The 23378-nt window shown below is 36.7% G+C and overlaps 1 protein-coding gene across 1 annotated transcript in view; it reads left to right on the top strand.

Annotated features, from left to right (window-relative positions):
- Nucleotides 1-6465: 6465 nt before the first annotated feature.
- Nucleotides 6466-23378, top strand: part of C6 (complement C6) — a 72697-nt gene continuing 55784 nt past the window's right edge. The window contains exons 1-5 of the mRNA XM_037799336.1: nt 6466-6604; nt 11735-11897; nt 13309-13465; nt 14686-14830; nt 19030-19168. Of these exons, the coding sequence (XP_037655264.1) occupies nt 11755-11897; nt 13309-13465; nt 14686-14830; nt 19030-19168 (584 nt within the window). The 5' untranslated portion in view covers nt 6466-6604; nt 11735-11754. The remainder of the gene's footprint in view (nt 6605-11734; nt 11898-13308; nt 13466-14685; nt 14831-19029; nt 19169-23378) is intronic.

The raw sequence follows: 23378 nt of genomic DNA, 5'->3' as shown, positions 1-23378 counted from the left end.
TGCTTGGGCTTGGGTTATCCATATCGTCTGGTTTTTTCATATGCTTTATAATTTTCTGTTGTTTTTGGCCTCGTGGCATTTGCTGAACTTGATAGGGTTCTTTTAGGGTTTGCAGACCTATTGAAGTCCTTATCTCTAATTTATCAGATCTACAGCTTCGTGGAGTACACTTTCTCTAACTAACCAGCAGGTGGCGTCCACGAGCCACCTGTTCTCCACAAGCCAGTTCTCCCCTGCTTAGCCTTTTTGGTGAGTGGGGGAGTGAGTCTTGTGGGGCCCAATTGGTGTACCAAGCTTGCGTGTGTAGTTGGTGTTGCCTGCCCTGTATGTGGGGTGTGTTTCTGGGCAGTCGGGGAGGGGGGGTGGCCCTAACAATCAAATCTCCCTGATGATCCTAGAGTTTTAAAGCTGCTGCAATAGTCTAATCCTTCAGTTCAGTCCTGCCACAGTTTGTCTCTGCCACTGACCCACAAGTCTTTGGTATTGGCGTATGGCTCCTGAGACTTGCAAGTGGGCCCCTCTTCCAGGCTGTGCACCCCGGGTCCTCTGTTGAGGGATGACTGTGCTATGTCACTGGTGAGTGCCGTCCCCCCAGGGCAGTTCTGGGCTGCTGGGCTGTGTAGGGAGGCTCCCAGTCTGCTCAAATGATGGCTGAATGGGGCTTTGTTAATTCACACTGCTCCACCTTCCCAGCTCTGGGACATTCAGCTGAGGTTGCAGGGAAGGCTAATGTCCACGCCCAGTTTTGTGGTGTGTGCCTGTTATTTGAAGCACTTCCGTCACACTGGGTTGTCTGGGGCAGCTCTGGGCTATGGGGCTGGCGATGGGCAGGAGTGTTTCCTGTCCACCAGGATGGTGGCTGTGAGCGGACACCCCCCTTTTCTTGGGAAGTTGTGTTGTTTAGTGAATTTTCTCAGCCACTGGATTATTGCCTTTTGTCTCAGAGCTCTCTTAGTTCTGCTCTTGACTTGAGGTGCCCAAATTGCAATTCTTTGAAGCTTTCTGTATTGGGCTTCTTAGAGTAATTGTTTTAGAAAAAGAAAAAAGGATTTAAAAAAAAACAAACAAACAAACAAACAAAAAAAAAAACGGCCCTCCTCAGAGATCTAATGGGTTATTGAAATGCTAATAGACAAAGCAACCAGGGCCATTAAGGAAAGGTCCACAGGGCAGAGAGATCAGCTTTTCTTCGGGATTTGCATATGCGCCTCAAGGCCTGAGCTCCGCCCTTCCCCTTTCTGTGTTCACCAGAACTCTAAAAATCCTCTGGTTTTATTTTGGAGTTTTTCGTGTTGTTTTTTTTCTATGCCTGTCTCCTCTCTGCTGGGCTGGCTGCTCTCAGAGTCTCTGGTGACTGGTCTCAGTCTATCTATGGTTGGAGTTTGAATCAGTAGAATGAGTTTCCGATAAGAGCAGCCACTGCAGTTCTCCCTTCTCCTTCCCGGAGCTGACAGCCCCTCCTCCCCCGGGACTGAGCCTGGCAGGGAGGGGCGCGGGTCCCCTGGCCGCAAAAACTTACAGATTTCGCTGATCTCAGCAGTTCCACGCTTTCATGAGTGTTGTATGAAGTATGCCCAAAGACAGATTGCTCTGTGGTGTCCAGTCCATGCAGTTCCTGGCTTTTTACCTACTTTCCTGGAGGAGTAACTAAAACTTACAGCTCACCAGTCTGCCATCTTGCCCCGCCTCGGCACGTTAATTCTTAGCTACTGAGAAAGTCTTTACATAGTCAGCACCTTCCACCATTCATTATCTTATGCTTGAGATTTGTTGTTGTTTTATTTTGTTTGCCATAAAATACCATTTGGTTGTGACTCTGTCATCATTAGGAGAAGAATAAAAGTTTGTAACAGAATGCATATTCTCTTTCTGGAAAAAGACTAATTGCTGCATCCTAATTTTCCATATCTAGACCCTTATTTCTCCTACTGGTCAGTCTATAAGCTCATGGTGACTTCCACATTATAAAAGTATGAGGCATTTTGTGTGAAAAGGTATTCCATGTCACCAGCCAACACTTTAGAAGGCCTGCAGTTGCTGAAACAGCTCATCTGGTGAACTTCATAGCATTTTTTTTTCTCGGCAGCAACATGCATATTCCGTGTAGAGAGCACCTACATTCTTAGCATGCCCAGAAGAAGACCTGAGCATGATTGCAACATGTATTCTATATTTACGTCTGTAACAATTACCCATTAATCAATTCCAAAAAGGACTTCTCCTACTTCTCAAAGCCAACCGAACACTATTGGGTGGTACTGATCAGACCAGAAATGTCTCCCTCTGTGTTGCAGGGTTTGGGAAACATTTTCTATACAACACCAGATAGTAAATATTTTAGGCTTTGCAGTCCATACAGTCTCTGTTGGAACTACTTGACACTACTGTTGCAGCACAAAAGCAGCCATAGGCAATGACTGAGGGTGATTTATTCCAATAAAACTTTATTAACAAAAACAGGCAGCAGGTTAGGTTTGCCTCATGGGCCATAGTTTTCCAATCCCTTTTCTAGAAAAGGACCCTTAAGTAGAATATGTCATTTAATTGTCCATAAGGCACCAAGATGTGAAACCAAACATATCATTGAGAAGGTGCTAGATTCTCAGTTGATGCCAAGTCAGTTCTAGCGTTTGGATCATGGACATTTGCATTCCATTTCAGGAATTACTCTATACTACCTCCAGCCATCTCCTTTGCTTTTCCTTCCCACTTCTCTGTCCTTCCCATAACCCCATTTAGTTCATCCTATTGGCTCTCGACTTTGCATCTCTCTAGCTTATGACTTCTAGCACTTGCCCTCAGCTCCAAACAGCACGACTTCAGTTTGCTTAAAATGCATTTTATTTTAGGGCCTCAAAGAACCAGCTAGAAAAGAAGTGTATAGACTAAAATGATGTATTTTCTTACTGCATCACATATTTCCTCCCTTATCTACCTTCTCAGGTACTAAGAGGTAAAATTGCTGCACCAGTCACAATGTGCCTTCAACACTGCTCTGCAGTACACTTTCTTTTCCAGTATGTGTTGAATAGAAGTGCTGATAGCAGGTACGCTTGTCTTGTTTCTGATCTTAGGAAGAAACAATTCAATACTTCTCCACTGACAATGATGTTAACAGATATTTTTGTAGATATTCTTTGTCAGAATAAGAAAGTTCTCTTCTATCCCTAATTTGATGAAAAATTTTATCCTGAATAGGTGTTGAGTTTTAAAATGCTTTTCTTCCTTGTTGACAGGATTATAGGCAGGTGTTTTCTTAAAACTTTGTCCCTATATCACTTTGTACCGAGTTGAATAGCATTGCCCCAAAATCCATATCTACTTGGAGTCTCAGAATATGAACTTATTTGGGAATAGAATCTTTTTAAATTCAGGGACTTCACTTTTTAGAGCAGTTGTAGGTTTATAGAAAAATTGAGCAGAAAGTACAGAGAGTTCCTATATGCTTCCTCCCTCCCCAACACCAACAGTTTCCCCTATAATTAAAATTTTACACTGGTGTGGTACATTTATTACCATTGATGAAACTATATTGATACATTACTATTAACTAAATTCCGTAGTTTGCATTAGGGTTCACTCTTTATTTGTGCAGTTCTATGGGTTTTGACAAACTCATAATGATCTGTTTCCATTACAGTATCATATAGTATCATATTTCACTGCCTTACATATCCTGTGCTCCACCTGTTGATCCCCTTCCCCTTCCCCTGAGCCCAAAGCAATCATTAATCTTTTTATTATCTCTGTAGTTTTAGCTTTTCCAGTATGTCATATAGTTGAAATCGTAAAATCTATAATCTTCTCAGACTGGCTACTTTCACTTGGCACTATGCATTTAAGTTTCCTCCATGTCTTTTCATTGGTTTGATAACTCATGCATTTTTATCACTGAATAAATAATATTCCATTGTATGGATATGCCAGTTTGTTTATCCATTCACCTATTGAAGGGTATCTTGGTTGCTTCCAATTTTTGGCAATTATGAATAAAACTGTTATAAACATCTGTGTACAGGTTTTTGAATGGACATGAAATTTTCACTTATTTGCCTACAAATGGGAGCACAGTTACAGGATCATATGGTCAGACTCTGTTTAGCTTTATAAGAAACTGCTAAACCGTCTTCCAAGGTGGCTGTACCATTTTGTATTCTCATCAACAAGAAATGAAAGTTCCTATTGTTCTGTGTACTCAGCAGAATCTGGCGTTGTCAGTGTTCTGGATTTTATCCATTCTAATAGGTACGTGGTAGTACCTCATTATTTCCATTTGCAATTCCCTAGTGATATTTGACATTGAACATCCTTTCATATGCTCATTTGCCATTTGTTTATCTTCTTTGATGAGTAGTCTGTTCAGATTTTTGCCCACTTTTTGATTATAATTAAGTTAAAATGAGATCATGCTGGATTTGGATGGCCCTAAATCCAATGACCAATGTCCTTATAAGAAGAAGAGAGGACACAGAGAGATACACACAAGGAAGAAGGCGACATGGTGACAGAGGCAGAGATTGGCACTATGCAGCCACACGCCGAGGCATGCAATCAACAGAAGCTAGCAGAGGGGCATCGAACAGATTCTGCCTCAGAGCCTCCAGAAGGAACCAACCCTGCCAACACTTTGATTTTGGATTTATGACCTCCTGAACTATGAGAGAATACATTTATGTTTTAAGCTACCCATCTTGTGATAATTTGTTACAGCAGCCTTAGGAAACTAATACATACACTATTTATAAAATACAGTAGAACTGTAGGGGGGTTATGAAATATAAAATTATAAGACTAACTGAAAAAAATGTGGGAACGCTTCCAAAACTTCGTTTTCTTAAGCAAAATTATTTATTAAGCAAAATCTTCAGAGCAAAAACTATTAGGAAAAATAGATGGATTATATTAAATTAAAAAAAAAGATCTTTCTCTCTAACTAAAGACACCATGATAAAACTAACAGGTGAAAAACAGGGAGAACGGGGGAAGAGAACTGCAACATCCAAAACTTAGAAATCATTAATGTCTAGAACACATGGGCACACTTGAAAACCGGGCAGCTAAAGAAAAGAAAATAGAAAAATAATCAGAGCATGTGAATTGTTAATTCACAGAAGGGACACCAAAATGTCCAGTGAGACTATTGAGACGCAGAAGTTCTAGTGATTACATGCTACTCAAGCAACCATAAGATACTATTTTCCAAATATTAGATGTTAAACTCAGTAAGTTGGCTAATAACAAATGCTAGTGAGAATGTGGAGAAATGAAAATCCTGATGCCCTGATGGTGAGAGTATAAACTTGTATAGTCAACCTGGAAGTCTTTAGGGAAATTAAGTATATGCTACTCAGTCACCCAGTGATATCATTCTTGGGTAAATGCCTCAGAGAAATCTCTTACAGGTTTACAAGGAAAAATACACTTTGTTCATAGTTGCAGAGAGTTGGAGGTAAGTGCACAACACTAAAGTAAAATGTGGTTGATCTTCAAGATGAATGCTTTTACTGCAATAGATTTACATAAGAATAAGGCTCAGAAGCATAAATTGAATGAAACAAGTAAGAAGTCAAATAAAATGTATAGCAAAACACCATTTCTGCAAATTGCAAAAATACACATGGAAAATGACACTGTATATTTAAAAGATACGTATGTATCTAAATAATAATATGGAACATACATTAAATACATTCACACATGCAACCAGTATGGGACAAGAAATGAAAAAAGATGGTGGAGGAAAATGAAATAAAATTAAAAAACAAAGATCTTGTACAGATCACTGATAATATGATTCTATAAATTGCAGAATGTGATCAATTCTGTATATCTAAGTCTTTAAAAAATGTGTAACGCCTCTTAAAAATTATATATTCATATGTGTTTATATGTGCAGGTGTGTGTATATTTATGCACACAGAGACAAACAAATGCATTTAAACATACACATTATGTGACTAGAACTATTTAATCTGAATGTTAATAGTGGTTTTCTCCAGTTATGAGAAATTGTTTTAATTTCCTTTTTAAAATTAAACTAAACTAAATTACTTATTTTATTTTCTTATTTAATTTTAATTTTTACACTTTTCAATATTTTCTAAATCTTCCTCAATAAATATTCCATAATAAAAAAAATAAGAATCTATGCATATTTTTATTAAATGGACACATTCTTAAAGAAGAGTGTAATTTTGTTTCATTCTTAAGCAATCTATTCTAAAGCATTCATAAATGAAATTATATATTTCTTTTCTTTACAGAAGTAATATCGATTTAAAAATCAGCCTCCTTGAAAGAGAAAATCATTGTAAAATTCTAAAACTTTCTAAAATTCTCAAGCTTAGAGTTTTAGGGTACTGCTGATTAGAGTGATTGGTTGTAAAGTCCAAAGTTTCCATGGAATGTTTATTCTAATGACACTCTGTAAGTGTTGTTTTAAGGTCTCTGTGATATGAGGGCATTACCTTGTTTGACTAGCAATGGGGAAGGAACAAGGAACCCTTGTTTGGATTACCACATAAACCCCTTTCATTGTGAGTATCTATTGTTTCCTCAACCATTTACAGATTAGCTCCCTGGACACCACAACCTCTGTTTCAAGGTAAGTGATATAATGCTTTCATTTTCTGTCTTATTATTTCAAAATTATAGATCATGCTTTCAACAAACTTACCCTTGCATGCATGAAAATATGTAAAATTCAGACTTTACCCATTTCTTTGTCTTTCTTTTAAAATAAGAAAGAATACATTGCTTAAATCTCAAAAGAACCAGAGATTCATGTTCCCTAAACATGCCCTTCCAGAGAACTACCTTGTTGAAATCGAGTTTTTCTGAGTTAAATAACAGTTTAAAAGTTAAAGCAAACAAACCCTTTAGCCAAAGGGTCAGAATGTTCCTGGGATCCCCAGCCTCCCTTAGTAATGGTAAACCTCATCTTTTGAGCCTCCAGGACACGCACAGAAGAAAAAAAAAAAAAAAAATAGGAAATAAGAGATTCAAGAATTTTACCAGGAGGTTGAAAGGAAGAACCTATGGTCAGGGGTAAATTAGAGCATCCTCAGACATCTGTCGTATAATACATTGTGCTAAACTACCTTGTGGACAAATTGTTCATGTGAGTAAAGTTCATCATAAGGTGACAGGTCAGAATAAAATGGACTTCACTTTTTAACTAGGGTTCTTTAAATGCTCATAAAACCATTCTCAATAGTTTAATCGTATCACTGATTTCTAGAGTGTTCAAGAGGGAATGTAATTACAAGAAAACTGCAGAATTTATGTTCTACTCTGGCAGTGATAGTTAGATTTTTCCTAGCTATCCTTCTCCAGTCACTGAATATTCTTTTGTTTCATGTTTATATGAAAATTGTATGATAATGTGTACAATCTTTGCATGTAATTTTAGTTAACTTCAAAATGCCTAGAGAGGTTGTAAATTAATAGATTAAGAGCCATTTGATATTTTATCTGGGCCATGGTAACAAAAATGTTAAAGAAATATCTTTATTTGAATGAAAAGGATTCTTTTAACATAAGACAACTTTTCCTTATAACAATGAAATGCCTTAAAAGGAGAAGCTACCAATTAACTCTTTCATTCACTCTTATCAAATAAGAAGCTTTAATTTTAATAAATTGCTTCACAGCGGTCATAGCCAAAGAACAGATCAGAGCATTTTATAAGGGTTCTTACTTGCAGTTTTTTATGATAATGAACAAAATCCACCTTAACTTTTCAAGCTTTTGGAAGTTAAAATAGATGGTATCTGCTGAGAACTGATAACTGATCATCTCTTGTAGTTTGAATTCTCCGAATCATTTACATGCTGATTCCACAAGGTGCTTCAAGAATTTGTTTTCCCTACAACTGAGAAAAATATTCCTGCCCCAAAATCTAATAGAAAAAAATAAAGCTCTGTTTAGTTTTCCTTTCTGCCTGTGGCGTCGGGAATATGAAGTGGTTCTTGTATGAGAATATCCTAGTTGAGGTGGATAGGTGAGGTGGTTTGCCTGCTAGCTAATAGGAAAGCTTCACATTTTCTAGGGGTCTCAGCTCCCAATGGCCCTGAAGCCAATGAAAAAGCCTCCAACCTGGAGCTCAGTTCTGATGTTTAGGACTCATACCACTCTGACTGATCACTGCCTAAGTTCTGCCTGGCCACTCTTGTCATAATGCCCTGTGGCTCTGTGCAGCTGAGAAAACCAGGAAAGATGAGTTACTTACTAGTGAGCTAAAATCAGCAGGCAAGTGCAGTGAACTTTAAAGGAGGGTCTCATTTTTTTATAATTGAAATAGCCTAGGGCTATAGTAGCTTGTTTATGAGTTGAATGAAAAAGCTTGGAATAAAAACATTGGTAGTGTATTCAATTTCCATCCACCATCCCCAGACAGTAATAATGGCTTCCACTTCTTTGTATCTCGCTGCATGCCTAGCAGCACATAACAGATACTGAAATGTGTGTCAATTCCATTTTAAATTGAAGTACATATTGAGCCATATGTCAATGAATATGGTTGCTTTTATTCCAGCATTTTTGCCTAAGCTTGTAGAAGATTTCAAAAGCTTACTTACTGGTTTATTAACAAGAAATGCTCTAATTTCTGAGCATATTGAGGAAACAATTTTTATAACTGATCTCAAGCTCTTGGCTTGAACAAAATTTTATGAAATGATGTGTTCTGTGTTTTTAATGACATTTCCTTTCATCATAATTTAAAAACTTGCCCTTTTAGACACTGAGGTAGTGATATTTTGGTAGGGCATTTTAGCAATATCTATCAAAATTTTAAATTTACATACACTTTGACAAGCCCTTCTACTGCTAGAAATATGCTGCTTGGTCCCATGGATATACTACAAAAGTATAAGATTTATTTACAAAGATTTATATTGCAGTGTGTATATTAAATATTTGCAGTTAGGATAATGGCTAAATCAAATATAGTACTTTCATATGGTATAAAATTGTGAAGCCACTAAAAAGAATGAAGTAGATCTGCATATATTGATATGGAAATATATAAAGGCCTATTATGAAATGAAAAAAGTAAAGTGCAGAGGAGTATATATCATATATTCCTTTTTTGTCTCTTTTCTAAAGAATATGCATACATATATGTATATAAGCTGATGTATGGAGTGCTTTTCCCTTTATCAGATACCTAAAAAAAGAGAAAACAGTGATCATATTTGGAGAAAGGTTGTGGGGACAGGTAGGAGAAGAGAGACCAAGTCTCATATTTTCATTTCATTCCTTTCTGATCTATTTAAAAATTTCAAATACAGGCATGTATTATTTGTATTTGTTTAATGTCAGCCAAGGTTTTCTGATTGGGGATAGTATAAGCCATTTTAGTTTTCCTCTTCAAACATCTCTATATTGTTTAGGATGCAGTGGTATCAAATAAAATAAGAGGTGGGCTAAATAAATTATAAGTGTTTTAAAAACAAATCTGAATCTCAAGAAATACAGTTTTGGATTTCAATAAACTATTACAACAAACTAGGGATGAACTATCACTCCTGTTAAAACAATAGATGATGATTAGACTGATGAGTCCATCTAAAGTCTATGAAATATCCATACTCCGGAAGAAATTTTAAGAATAGTATTACAGAAGTAGTTGTAATTATGGATCCAAATTACATTGTTCAAATTTCTTTAAAATCCGTTTCTCAAATATGTCCTAGATTCAATTCAATTCAACAAATATTCGTTGAATATACTGTGCTTGCTCTCTCTCTTCTAAATGTGGAAATTAACAAAGGCCAAAAAAAAAAAAAAAAAAAAAAATATCACCACCATGGGGTTTACAGCCTAGTGAAAGAGGAGAAAGGAGAGAGGAGATAGTTACTTAAATTATTTAAATAATAATTTAATATATTAGGAAGGGATGTATAATGGAGAAAAATAAAGTGGTGAAAGGGACTGGAAACTGGTGAGAAACTGTAATTTTAAATAGGGTGATCAAGGATCTGACTTTATTTGTAAGTTGCAAAATAATTAAAGTCATATTTATAAATCATTTTGAATATGCATAATGTTATTAAGTTCAAAACATTTATCTGACTTTCACATTGATCTTTGCTGTGATTTGGAGAACCCCTAATTTTGAAAAATGCATGAACAAAAGCTACTAATAAATTTTTAATGCCATTAACTATTGTTATCAATTTTTAAAAAGCTGGCATTTGAGTGATGACTCTATGCCAAGAATAGTTCTAAGCACTTAATGTGAATTTTCTTATTTAACCCTAACAAAAGCCTTACGAAGAAGATAAAAGTATCATACCCATTTTAAAGGAAATGAAACTGAGGCTCTGAGAAGTTAGGTGAACGACATTCTACTTCTTTAAATGAAAGTTACTTTATTAACTACAGTAGCACTTTCTCTCTCTATATTAATCATGTTACAAGTTCTGTTAGACATAAAAGATTAAAATGGCAATACTGGGGACAGAGACGGACTCCCAAAACCTTTCATTAACTCAGAAATCCTCAAGGCTCCACAACACACAGGTTGTTAAATAATTCTTGGGCATTCAGACACGTCTGGCTAAACCCTCTCAAGACCTGAGTGGTGGAGCTCCAGGTGATGTTAGAAACTCAGTGAAAGGATGCGCACACCTCATGGAACCAGGTGACTTGCCCTCTTATTTGTCATGTATTGTTAGTTTGATGGCGTAATTATCTCTCTTAAGGTCAGTTTTCCAGAAAGCTGGGAAACTAAGTAGAGCTTCCAGAAGAGAAGGCCCAAACTCTTTCTCCAGACCCAGAAAAGTATGAAAAATTGCAATATACTTGAGGGTACGATCTACAGAAAATGAGCAGTTAATTTTGAGAAGTGTAAGATTATATAAATCTTGAATACCTGTTGGAATGAAATGGGTTGTAAATAGATACAGCATACTTTGTCTTGTAGCTTATTATTTTGGTTTGCTAAAGCTGCTGGAATGCAATATACCAGAAATGGGTTGTCTTTTTCAATGGAAATTTATTAGTTTATAAATTTACAGTTCTAAAGCCATGAAAATGTCCAAATTAAGGCATCGAGAGGAAGATACCTTCTGTGAGGAAAGGCTGCTGGCATCTGGGGGTCCTCTGTCATGTGGGAAGGCACATATTGACAACTGCTGGTCCTTCTCTCTTGGTCCCTGGTTTCAAAATGGCGCTTTTAGCTTCTGTGAGACCTTCTTGCTTCTCCCGGGACATTTCTTTCTAAGCTTGCTCTCTCTGTCTCTGTGGAGCCCTCTTAAATGACTCCAGTAAACGACTAAGCCCACCTTGAATTGGGTTGGTCACATCTTCATGGCAACAACCTCCTCAAAAAGTCCCACCCACAACAGGTCTGCACCCACAAGAATGGATTAAAAGAATATGGTATTTTCTGGGGTACATAAATTTCAAACCAGCACACCTACCAATAACAGAGAACCAGCCACTTATGGCAAATACAGTATTCATGAAAGTAAAAAACGGGCGTGGCACATACCACAACTTAGCTACTAGAAGGGGTTGTAACTATGGGTATCTCCTACCCTGAAAACTTTTAGAAATAGGACTTATACTCATGAACATGTGAATTTATAGGTACTGAGTTGTTTTAAGAAAGGCAGGGAGAGAAAGCAGAAGTTTATACTAAGATCACATTTGAGTTTGTGACTCAGAATGACTTGTAAAGTTTTACCACCAAGTGCTTGATATATATTATATCATTCCATTTCAGGGCCGCAGAGTTCTCAAGGCATGGCCAGGTACCCCATCTTGTATTTCATCCTACTGAATGTGTTGATCAATAAGAGCCAAGCCTGCTTCTGTGATCACTATCCATGGACTCAGTGGTCCAGCTGCTCAAAAACCTGCAATTCTGGAACTCAGAGCAGACAGAGGTGGGTGTGAGTGATGTGGCTCTTCTTTGGGGCCTTGGGAACCCTGGAGAACTGAGTTAAAAATATCAAAAGTGCCATACCAGGCAATGGGGAAAAATGTGTCTTGAAGAAAGAACTCATGAATTTTGATGGTATTTGTGATCTTTTGCACATAGTTTGAAATGAAGTCTGCTTTTGTTTTCTCCCTAAAAATGAGGAATTTTAAAGCAATTTAATTAATTCAATTTAATTATAAATCTGTGCAAGATGTGCAGTTGACTACTTAACTTGCTCAGAATTATTACTCAAGCTTTCTTTCAGTCAGCATATAACTCTGCTTGCAGTTAGTGAGTTAATCATAGAAAATTTTCTACTCATTAAACTAAGTCTAACAAGCCCTCAACTGAGCAGCACTGTTAGCTATTAGCTTGATTGTTGGCATGTTCAAGAAAGCAAGAAAACTGTGTTTACTTGAGAACATTTAATAATTCACTCTTTTCACCAATTCAGACTACTCATCTCTCACAGTTTCTTCAAATCTGTTAGATATTTCTGTACCATGGAGATGCTCACATGACTTGGGGGAGAAAGGCATATATTTAATATTTTGAATGTTATAGCACTATTTTGGGAGCTAATTTTAGAAAACTATTTTTATGTATGTGGTGTGAGTCTCACTTAAAATCACCAATTGACTTCCCCAATAAACCACCCACTAAGCATATGAAAACAGATTTGTTTATGACTACCTACATTAAGAAACCTTCAGTAGCTCTCTTCCACCTACCAAGTAAAGTACAACAACTTATTCTGTCCCTATTAATCATGCACTTCAAAGGTCCATCCCACAAGTTCCTCTCTAGACCTGTCATGCTTTCTTCCAGCTTTAACATTTGCACATGCTGTTCCCTCTGAATGCCCTTCCCTTAGTTACATGGAGAATTCGCACTAAATTTCTAAGATGTATCTCTCATGTCACTTTCTCTTTGAATCTGGACTCATATCTCACCTGACCCTATCTCAGCCATTGCACTTATCACACAGTGTTGTCATTTTTAAGCAATCCGCAGTAGCTTTCTTTCCTTTCTTCTTTCTTTTCTTTCCTTTCCAGTCCCTTCCAAGACTCCATGGGTGTGTGACCCAAGCAGTCACTTAGGACTCCATGCTTGGCTTAACACTTTGCCATTTACTTCCTTGAAATTCTTAATTATTTTTTAATAAGGGGCTCCATGTTTTCATTTTGTGCTAGACCCCACCCAATTACGTAGCCAGTCCTGAGTTCCATGAAGTGATGAGCGCAGCGCCTATCCTACCCTGCTTGATTTTCCATGAAAATCTTCTTTCCTTTTATTTGCAATAGTAATGCTTAAATGATACCTTTCTTATGTGGCTATAGCCTCTCATTCTAATTAGCTTTTCCTCACTATTACAGACAAATAGTAGTAGATCAGTACTACAGGGATAACTCTTGTGATCAGCTTTGCACCAAGTGGGAGAGCAGAGAATGTAACTGGCAAACGTGTCCTATCAACTGCCTCTTGGGAGATTATGGACCCTGGTCAGACTGTGACCCTTGTGTTGAAAAACAGGTAGGTGACTCATGGGTATACCTGGGAAATCTGAACCATAATAACATGCCCCAATTCCCTGACAGGCTCAACAATCAACAACCACAGAAATGTCAAAATTCTTTAATTTCTGAAAATAAACTGTTCCAGTCTCCACTGAGAGAAAAATTACATTTAGTTATGTTGGGGGACATGTGTGTCATTTGATAAGCTTTACCATCACATGCATGCCAAAATGAAGTCCCTCCTCCAGTATTATACTGGACCAGCTCAAGATTCCACTGTCTGTCCCCTGTGAGAGCTCAGAAAGCAAAATCAGGTGCTAGGAAATAGGAATTTCAGGCAGAAATTAAGGAAATTAAAAGCCATCATTCTGTGCCTTTCCTCTGATTTCCCTCTCCCCATGGGGAAGTCAATTTGTTTACTGTTCCCAGTTACAATATTTATCCACTTTATGCTGATTCCTGTAAGAGTGTTGGCCCATGTGAACCTGGTGAGGTCACATGCTGAACATTCACTCATTAAGGAAGAAAAAGAAACTAATTTGTGGAGCATCCGCTCTATGTGGGCAACTGCTCTAGGTCCGTTATGTACATCACCTATTCGTCTTCTTATTGTATTGTGTTTCTCTACTCATTTTACAGGCGAGGAAGTTACAGTTCATCAGTGGTTAAATAATTTGTCCAAGCATACACCACTAATTCTTGGAGAGACCATGTTTGGAACTTGGGATTTTGTAACTTCAAATTCAGTCCTTGTCAGTTTTTGTCATGTTTCTATCCTTCCAGGACTCTCCATTTTACTACTACTCACCTGTTAAAATTTGGTAAAGTGTAGAGAATATGTCAACCTTGGTTTCCATGGTAACTTCCATACGAAAAAACTTCAAAATCCTTTCATATTATCACTTCACACTATCTTTGAGATACAGAAGGAATATTATTATTGCCTAGAAGAGCTTACTGCATTTAGGAGACTCAGTAAATATTTGTACATAGATTTTGATTTAATTTAGAATCATATGATTTCAGAATTAGAAGAAACTGTCCTCATTTTACAGGTTGGTAAACTGAGGCCCAGAGAGTTGGTCATTTCTTTAATGATACACAATAATTCTATTGGAAGAATCATTAGTAAAATAGGTCAAGCCAACACTGGGATTGAGAAGTTCAAGTTTCTTAGATACATTTTGGCCTTGACCTTACCTCAGAATTGCTCACAGTTCTCTCCTTTCCTTTCAGTTTAAGGTTAGATCTGTCTTGCGCCCTAGTCAGTTTGGGGGACAACCATGTACAGAGCCTCTGGTGACATTTCAACCATGCATTCCATCCAAGCTCTGCAAAATCGAAGAGGTTGATTGCAAGAATAAATTCCGCTGTGACACTGGTAATGTACTTTTGTAATATGTTCAGTCACCACTAAAAATAGCTTGACTAATAAGTTATTCCCTTTGACTACCGCTAAAAGCATGGTAGAGAAGTCCCACCACAGTTTAAAGTACAAGGTGGAAAAAAGAGTTATGCTACCAATTATCAAGCTATTCATGTGTGAAATTACAGCTTTCAAGTTATAATCATCTTGACTGCTCACCTGATCCATTTGCTCATCAAAGAGTGGTGCCCAGGTCCCTGTGTTGCTATAAACAGGAGGAAGAGAAAGGAAGGGGAGGAAAAGGAGGAGTAGGTAGATATTTTTAAAAATCGACTATTTTAAATAAAATAAGAAAATGAAAAGAAGTGACAGAATAAAATGATTTTGAATACAGTTTAATAAAATAAGAATATTAATATTAGAATATTATGTCAAGGGATGACTAGAGATAATGTGGCAGATTTTCTTGTGTGGTCCATTAACTGACTCCAAAAGTAATTTCAGAAAAAGAATTCAAAGATGACTTAAATGATGGCAGCATCACCTTCAAGTCCAATATGCATTCAGATACCTTAATACTGACATTTAAATTGCATTCAATTATAATCAAATCTTGAATACACTACTGAATCATATATATTCTCTTGATAATTGATAGTTCTTCAGTGTTGACCGTTCTGAACAATCCAGATCAGGGGTTGGCAAACTTTCAGTGAAGGTCCACACAGGAAATATTTTAGGCTTTACATGCCATATGGTTTCTGTTACAACTACCTCAACTCTGCCATTGTAGCACCAATGCAGCCATAGACATTGCATAACCACATGGGCAAGGCTGCATTCCATAAAATTGGTGGCAGGACAAACGGCTGCAGGTGGTAGTTTACAGACCTCTGGTCTAAATAGTCATTTTGAAGTTATAATAAAGTTACTGTTCAGACAGACAAAATACCCTTCCTTTTTTCTTCAAAATACCTACATTTCTGTGTGTTCTGAAATACACTGGAAAGTAAAGTGTTCTAACTAGATGGAAGATTTCAAATTCCATAGAAATTTGACCGGAGATGTTGGATCTAAATTTTTCTTATCTTATTCCTTGCTCCCTGCCTTCAGTTTTGTCAGTCTTTACCAAATGTCAGACAGGGATGCTGGTGTCAGGATTTTCCCTCTGTGTCCCCTGAGCCTGAGATATGGGGTAGAATATGGGTAGGGAGATATACACCATACATATACGAATAGGTCGTGTCCCAATAAGAAAAAAGAGGAAATGTGAACAAAATCTTGATGCCAGTGGCTGAGGGGAATGCAGACCTGAGAATTACATCCAAAATATTAGAATCAAGATTTATAACTGGAGTTCAAATATTTGAAGCTTGAAAGAGGGTTTTATGATAAATAACCAAGAAGAACTCCTTTATTCAACAGATTATAAATGTTGAGATTTATTATCCAAACAGCTTTGTTTAGGTTGAAAATATTCACAAGTTTGGGAAGGCTTTACATAAATCCATGGAGCACCCATTCATAACAAGCTATTTTAGGAAAGTTAGTGGTGTAAGCATAGGTAGTCTCCAGTTCATCAGCAATATATCCACAGATGTTACTAAAGTACCTCACTCCTGAAATATATCTATAATAGTTGTAAAGAAGTGCTACTTTGAGCTCTCTGAGTAATCCCTGCCCTACTGCCCAGACCCTTTCTCCAGAACCCATAGATTTTTCCATAATTCAGCCACCAAAAGGATAATCTTTGGCATAGCTGTGGTAGCATCCATTCTGATCAAGTGGTGCCATGGCATGGTTGTTAAATATTCCATCAAAGATAATATACTACTGAGTTCTCCTTAAAAACTCACCAATGCCACTTTCAAAGTGTAGAGGAGGTTGGACGAACCATTATTTGTTGACTCAGCATGATGTTTTGCCCTCAATTAACAAAGAACTGTCTATCCTAAACAGATTTATCCTCTTCCCTTTCATCTCTGATGATTGCTGTTTGAAGTTCCCCAAGAGTTCCCAAGACTTAATGCATTATTTTAATGTATCCATGGATCTTTGAGAATTACCTGTGAAGCTAATACCCATGCATCATGCCAACTTTTAATTTATATATAGAAGACTACAGAATTTGTAGCTGGTTATAAAAATAATATGCCATTGCAATACACAAATCAGTTTAATAGGTTGGAAAGACTCACGCAATTTCTAAATGATTACATAGCTCCAAAAGTGAGTGTATGTATGCATGTGCTGGCTAACTCATGCTGACTTCTGCAAATCTTGCACTATCTAAACTTACCTTCTTTGGTATGGGATATATTTATGGCTTACAGTGTTTCTCCCCTTCAGCTTCATTGTCCATTGAGTTTCCATGGCCTGGAACCATCCTTAGCTGTGTCCCATCAGGCCTATGGCACTCCTGCCATCCACTCCCAAACATCACTCAAGAGGTGTCCTCCTCCCTTCATCTCTACCCTTGCCAGTAGGCTGTCCTAATATCCCAGAAGTATCAAATGGATAGAAGTTCTTATATTCTAACATATCAATTTCCCTTCCTCACAAAACTAGGCTAATGGGAACTGTACATATGCATCTGTACCTCTGTCTAGTAAAATGTGATTTTTTAATGTAACCACATCCAAAATTAGCTTTTGCATAAAATTTTAAGTGCCAAGTTCAAAACCTATTAAAAATGTAATATATGTCCATTTGTTAAGAAAAGCTCTATTTCAAACTAAATTACCCACTCTGCTCTGCCCAGAAAAAATAAAACAAACCAAAAATAAAAACAGAGCACCTAAAAAGTTGTATGTGAGGATTGACAAAAATTCAATTTTATCTGTATTTTCTGTCTTGAATAATAATGGCATTCATAATTCTTCATAATAATGGTCCAGGTGGAATGCAAGATCTTGCATATAAGAGGAAGACTTAATTATGCTTGTTATACCCAACATTCTAAGTGAAGTTTGTTAACAAAAAGAATTGAAACTAAGTGCTTTCTGGATAACCCTTTATCAATCAAAAATTTTAATTTGGCAGAATAAGCAATTTATCCCAGTATTTCAGTTAGTCAAAATAGTCATGCTTAGTTGAAGTGAGAAACATAACACAACTTAAAATGGTCAACTAGATGATCTTGAGTAAAACATTTAACCACTGCCATGTGAGATCCGACATAATGGCACAGATGTCAGTGCCCTTGATTACTGACAAGGGGAGGAAGGGAAGGGAAGGGATTTCTGTCATTGCACAGAAGGCATTTCAATTTCCATAATATATAGTGTCACACTGATTCCAGGGATCTTTATGAAATGCTGCAAGGCAAAAAGCGAAGGGAATTATCTGAGTACCTTAGTTTGTATCATTTTCCGTGTTCACACACGTAATCTGCCACCTACTACTTTAGTACCTAGCCACTTAATTTATTCCCCAAAATTAAATATAGTGAATGATATCATAAAATAACTATATAGAGTGAATAAATGTATTAAAATATATAGTAATTATGTATAGTAAAATAATGATTTATAGTAACAACAATTTATAGTAAAATGCATAGGTCATAGTGTGTACTTCGATTTCGACAAATGTATATAACCATGTAAACAAACTCCAAACAAGATAGAGATTATTTCCACATATCCAGAAAATTCCCTCCTTCCCTTTTCCAGTCAATCTCCCTCCTTGTTCCTGAACTTCATATAACAAAAATCACCCAGCATGAGTCTTACATGCCTTCTTTCTTTTGCTCAATATAACACTTTTGTGTTTCTTCCATATTGTGTGTATAAGTAGACATGTCTGTGTATGTGTGTGTATTATTATTTTCTTGGATAAAAACAGTGACCTTGATTTTGCCATCCTGCATTAAAACAAAATTCTGACCTATTGTTAATTTCCCCTTACAGAACATGATGTATGCATCAAGATGCAATGGGAATGGGATTGTAGAATTAATTCTCTCTCTCTCTCTTTTTTTAAGACAGTCAGCCCAACAGTAACTAAATAATCCTAAGGTGACTCTTGTGTTCCTAAAAACACAGGAGAAATAATCAGTTTTTCACTCCAATTTCATCTGTTTCTAAATCTTTTATGAAAAATAATGAAAACTTTTCCTCAAATTTACCTTGAAATTTAAAGTATTTGTGTCTTAAATTTATACTTTCTTCAATCATAATTTGTTGTCGAAGTTGTTTGCTTTTCTTCACTAGGCCGCTGCATTGCCAGCAAGTTGGAATGCAATGGAGAAAATGACTGCGGAGACAATTCGGATGAAAGGGATTGTGGGAGAACAAAGGCAGTATGCCAATGGAAGCAGCCTATCCCTAGTGTACAGCTAATGGGCACTGGGTACGTAACTTTTATTTATCATTTTTTTGGAGGAAAGGCATCTCAGAACTAAGGGGTTGGAAGCAGCAAGGAAGCAATGAAACAAGTTATTGCCCACCTTTGTCCCACCCTCTTTTTATTCCCACCAGCCCTCTCTGAGGTTGTTGGATAACTACAAGCTGATCTGAGGTTCTGTCCTAAGAATTCCTAATTAGGGCTGATTTCAATGAGAGTGCTTCAACATCACCTTCTTATCAACAGGCAGAAATGATTCCCTTCTTTTCCATTGGAAGGAAACCTCAGCTACAAATCAGCCTCAAGTTCCCACTGATAATCACTTTTTCCAGTGTTGTGATTGATGAGAGGCGACTTTACAAACCCACCTCTTGCTCAGTTGGTCTCGACTCTGGAGTTACAGATGGGGAGGATCACATGCTATGTGTATTTTGGCAGAATCAATGTGTGGCCCTCTGCCAAGCAGAGCTGTTGTGTCAAGGATTCTCAGAAATGAGCGAAATCTGCTGGCTTGGGGACAGCCAGTCCTATCTGGCTTCCCCAGGGACAGAAAGTTTTGAGAGCTGTTTACTGGGATCTCTACTAATCTGCTGGCCTTAGAATCCCTGTCTCCTCAACATATTTCCATCTACAAAAGGTGGCTTGCTGAGAGGCTGTCTGTGTTTAAATAGTATCACTGCAAGAGAGAACTTAACGAGACATTCCCAAATTCCAACTTTGCTAAACATCATCAGGCCCTAAACCTGAAGCAAGAATGAGGCAAATAGCATGCTGTTTGATGCTGGTTGTTTCTTTTTTTCTTAAGAAGCCCATATCAGCTAAAACACAAATATAATCATATTTGAAAATTTTAAATACATATCTATATAACATGTAATATATACTTACACATATGCACATATACACTCATTTAAATTTTTTTATTTAAAATGTTAGAAAGTATGATACAAAGCAAAATTAGATACAAAGTACGTGAGAAACCTAATTTATTAAAGGCTATGATACACTCAAAATGTCCAGTATTTACAGTCAACTTAAATATTTCAGTGGAATGGGGGAAAGAATAGAGTTGAAAATTGCTGCATAACTGACAGCTCATGAAAGATTCATCAGACATGTCCTGATGGGCCCATCTTCATAAAAATCCTCTCTTTAGGCTCTTCACAAGAAGTTGCTACCTTCACAGATTCTGTATCCACATTTTAGCATGTGTCAGTACTTCATTCCATTTTACGACCAAATAATGTTGCATTGTATGGACATATCACGTTTTGTTTATCCATTCATCATTGGTGAATATTTGGATTGTTTTACTGTTTGGTTATTATAAACAGGGCTGCTATGAACATTCATGTTCAAGTTCTTGTGTGTACGTATGTTTCCAATTGTCTTGGGTGGACATCTAGGACTGAAATTGATGAGCCATTTATAACTGCTTAACTTTTTTTTTTTTTTTTAACAAACAAGGGGTCCTTTTTATTGTTGTTTTTAAGGTGGAGAGAGGGTACATAAAAGGCTGAGGAGATAGGAAGGGATGGGTTGGTTTTTTTTTTTTTTATTAAATTCAGTAATACACATTCACACACCATACAATCATCCATGATATACAATCCACTGTCCACAGTATGATAACATAGTTATGTGTTCATCACCACAATCTATCTCTGAACATTTTCCTTACATCAGAAAGAACCAGAACAAGAACGAAAAATAAAAGTGAAAAAAGAACACTCAAATCATCCCCCCATCCCACCCCATTTGTCCTTTAGTTTTTATTCCCATTTTTCTACTCATCCATACACTAGATAAAGGGGGTGTGATCCACAAGGTCTTCACAATCACACTGTCACCCCTTGTAATCTACGTTATTATATAATTGTCTTCAGGAGTCCAGACTGCTGGGTTGGAGTTTGGTAGTTTCAGGTATTTACTTCTAGCTATTCCAATACATTAAAACCTAAGAGGTGTTATCTATATAGTGCATAAGAATGTCCACCAGAGTGACCTCTCGACTCCATTTGAAATCTCTCAGCCACTGAAACTATTCGTCTCATTTTGCATCCCCCTTTTGGTCAAGAAGATACTCTCAGTCCCACGATGCCGGGTCCACATTCATCCCCGGGAGCCATATTCTGCATTGCCAGGGAGATTTATAACCCTGGGAGTCAGGTCCCACATAGGGGGGCGGGCAGCGAGTTCACCTGTTGAGAACTGCTTAACTTTTTGAAGAACCGCAAACCATTTTCCAAGTGCTACTCCATTTTACATTCCCACCAGCTACATTTGACAGTTCCAATTTCTCCACATCTTCATTGACATGTTATCTGTCCCTTTGATTAATATTATTTGCCTTTTTATTACTGAGTTCAAAGAGCTTTTATATTTTCTGCATATAAGTCCTTTATCAGATATATGATTTGCAAATATTTTCTCCTATCATGTGAGCTGTATTTTGACTTTCTTGTTGCTATTCTTGTAAGCACAAAAGTTTTTAATTCTGATGCAATCCAGTATATGTTTTTTTCTTTTGTTGTATGTGCTTTTGTATCTAAGAAGTCTTTGCCAAGCCCAAGATTTTATCCTATATTTTCGCTTTAGAGTTCTCTAGTTTTAGCTGTTACATTTAGGTCTTTGATCCATTGTGAGTTAATTTTTCTGTATGGTGTGAAAAAGGGATAAAACTTTAATCTTTTGCATGTGTATATCCAGTTGTCCCAGCACCATTCATTGAAAGAACTGTTCTTTCCCCATTGAATGGTCCTTGCACCCTTGTCAACAATCAACTGACCATAGATGTATAGGTTTATTTATGGACTTTCAATTCTATTCCATTGATCTGTATGTCTAGCCTTAAGTCAGTACCTCACTGTCTTGATTACAGTAGCTTTGAAGTAAGTTTTGAAATCAGAAAGTGTGAGTCCTCCAACTTTGTCCTTATTTCTAGAGATTGTTTGGCTATTCTGGGTATCCTGCATTTCCATATAAATTTTAGGATCATCTTGTTAATTTCTGCAAAGAAGGCAGCTGGGATTTGATAGAAATTGTTTGAATCTGTAGATCAATTTGGAAAGTATTACCATCTTAACAATATAAAATCTTCCAATCCATGCATATGGAATGTTTTTCCATTTATTTAGATGTTTTTAATATCTTTCAACAATGTTTCATAGTTTTCAGTATATAAGTCTTACACTTATTTTATTAAATTAATTCCTAAGAATTGTATTATTTTTATGTCCTTGTAAATGGAATTGTTTTCTTTTATTTTTGCATTGTTCATAGCTATTGTGAAGAAATACATTTGACTTTTGTACATCAATCTTGTGTTCTGCAAGCAATCACTCTTGAATTAAGTTTACAACTCCTTTAATGAAATTAATGAACACTTTCTCCAGTGGAAATTTGGGAGAACTAATATATATTAAGTTTCTCTTGTGGGCCAGGCTGGGCCCATGCTGATCCATATTAATGCTCATAATCACCCTAAAAAGGCAATTATTATCTCCATTTCTCAAATGAAGAAACAAAGATATAAATATGTATACACATATACATATATGTGCATATATAGAATGTATACACACATAAATATATATTAATTATATTAACACAATTACATTGGTACAGAATTCGTAAGTATTTTTACCAGCCATTAATTTCTTTTTCTTAAGTTCTTTCATTTCAAGCATCATTTTGCATCTTTCAAATTATCCTTTGTCTTTTTGGTCATAAGGATGTTTTGTCAGTTGATTAGAGCAAGTACCTAAATAATTGAATTTTCTCCTTTAAATCTAAATGTCTAGTAGAAGATCACAAAAGTCTCAAAAGGTGAGCCATTTCTTACCCCATCCCAAACAGATGTTCATAGTGTCATTATTCATAGTTGCCAAAAGATGAAAGCAACCCATGCCCCTCAACCCTCTAGCATCAGAACAGAAGGGTGTAATTATAGATCATCAGGAAGGAGTATGAGGGGCTATTCCTTGTTAATTGGAATTTCCCAGCAATGCTTTGTGGAACTATGTCACATGTTCTTTGGCAGACAAGGTTCTCTGGTCAAATACTTTTGCAGAATATTATATGTTCAATCTCTCCCTTACAGACTGATAATTTATATTTTTAAAGGCTTTGATAAGATCTGTAGAAAAGATTTTTATAATTAATTCAGCAGATCCCAAACTTTTTTGACACAGAGCTCCTTTTTTCGTAGGCTATT

Source organism: Choloepus didactylus, chromosome 11, assembly GCF_015220235.1.
Source record: "Choloepus didactylus isolate mChoDid1 chromosome 11, mChoDid1.pri, whole genome shotgun sequence".
Taxonomy (NCBI): domain Eukaryota; kingdom Metazoa; phylum Chordata; class Mammalia; order Pilosa; family Megalonychidae; genus Choloepus; species Choloepus didactylus.
This window is presented reverse-complemented; position numbering and strand designations above follow the sequence as displayed.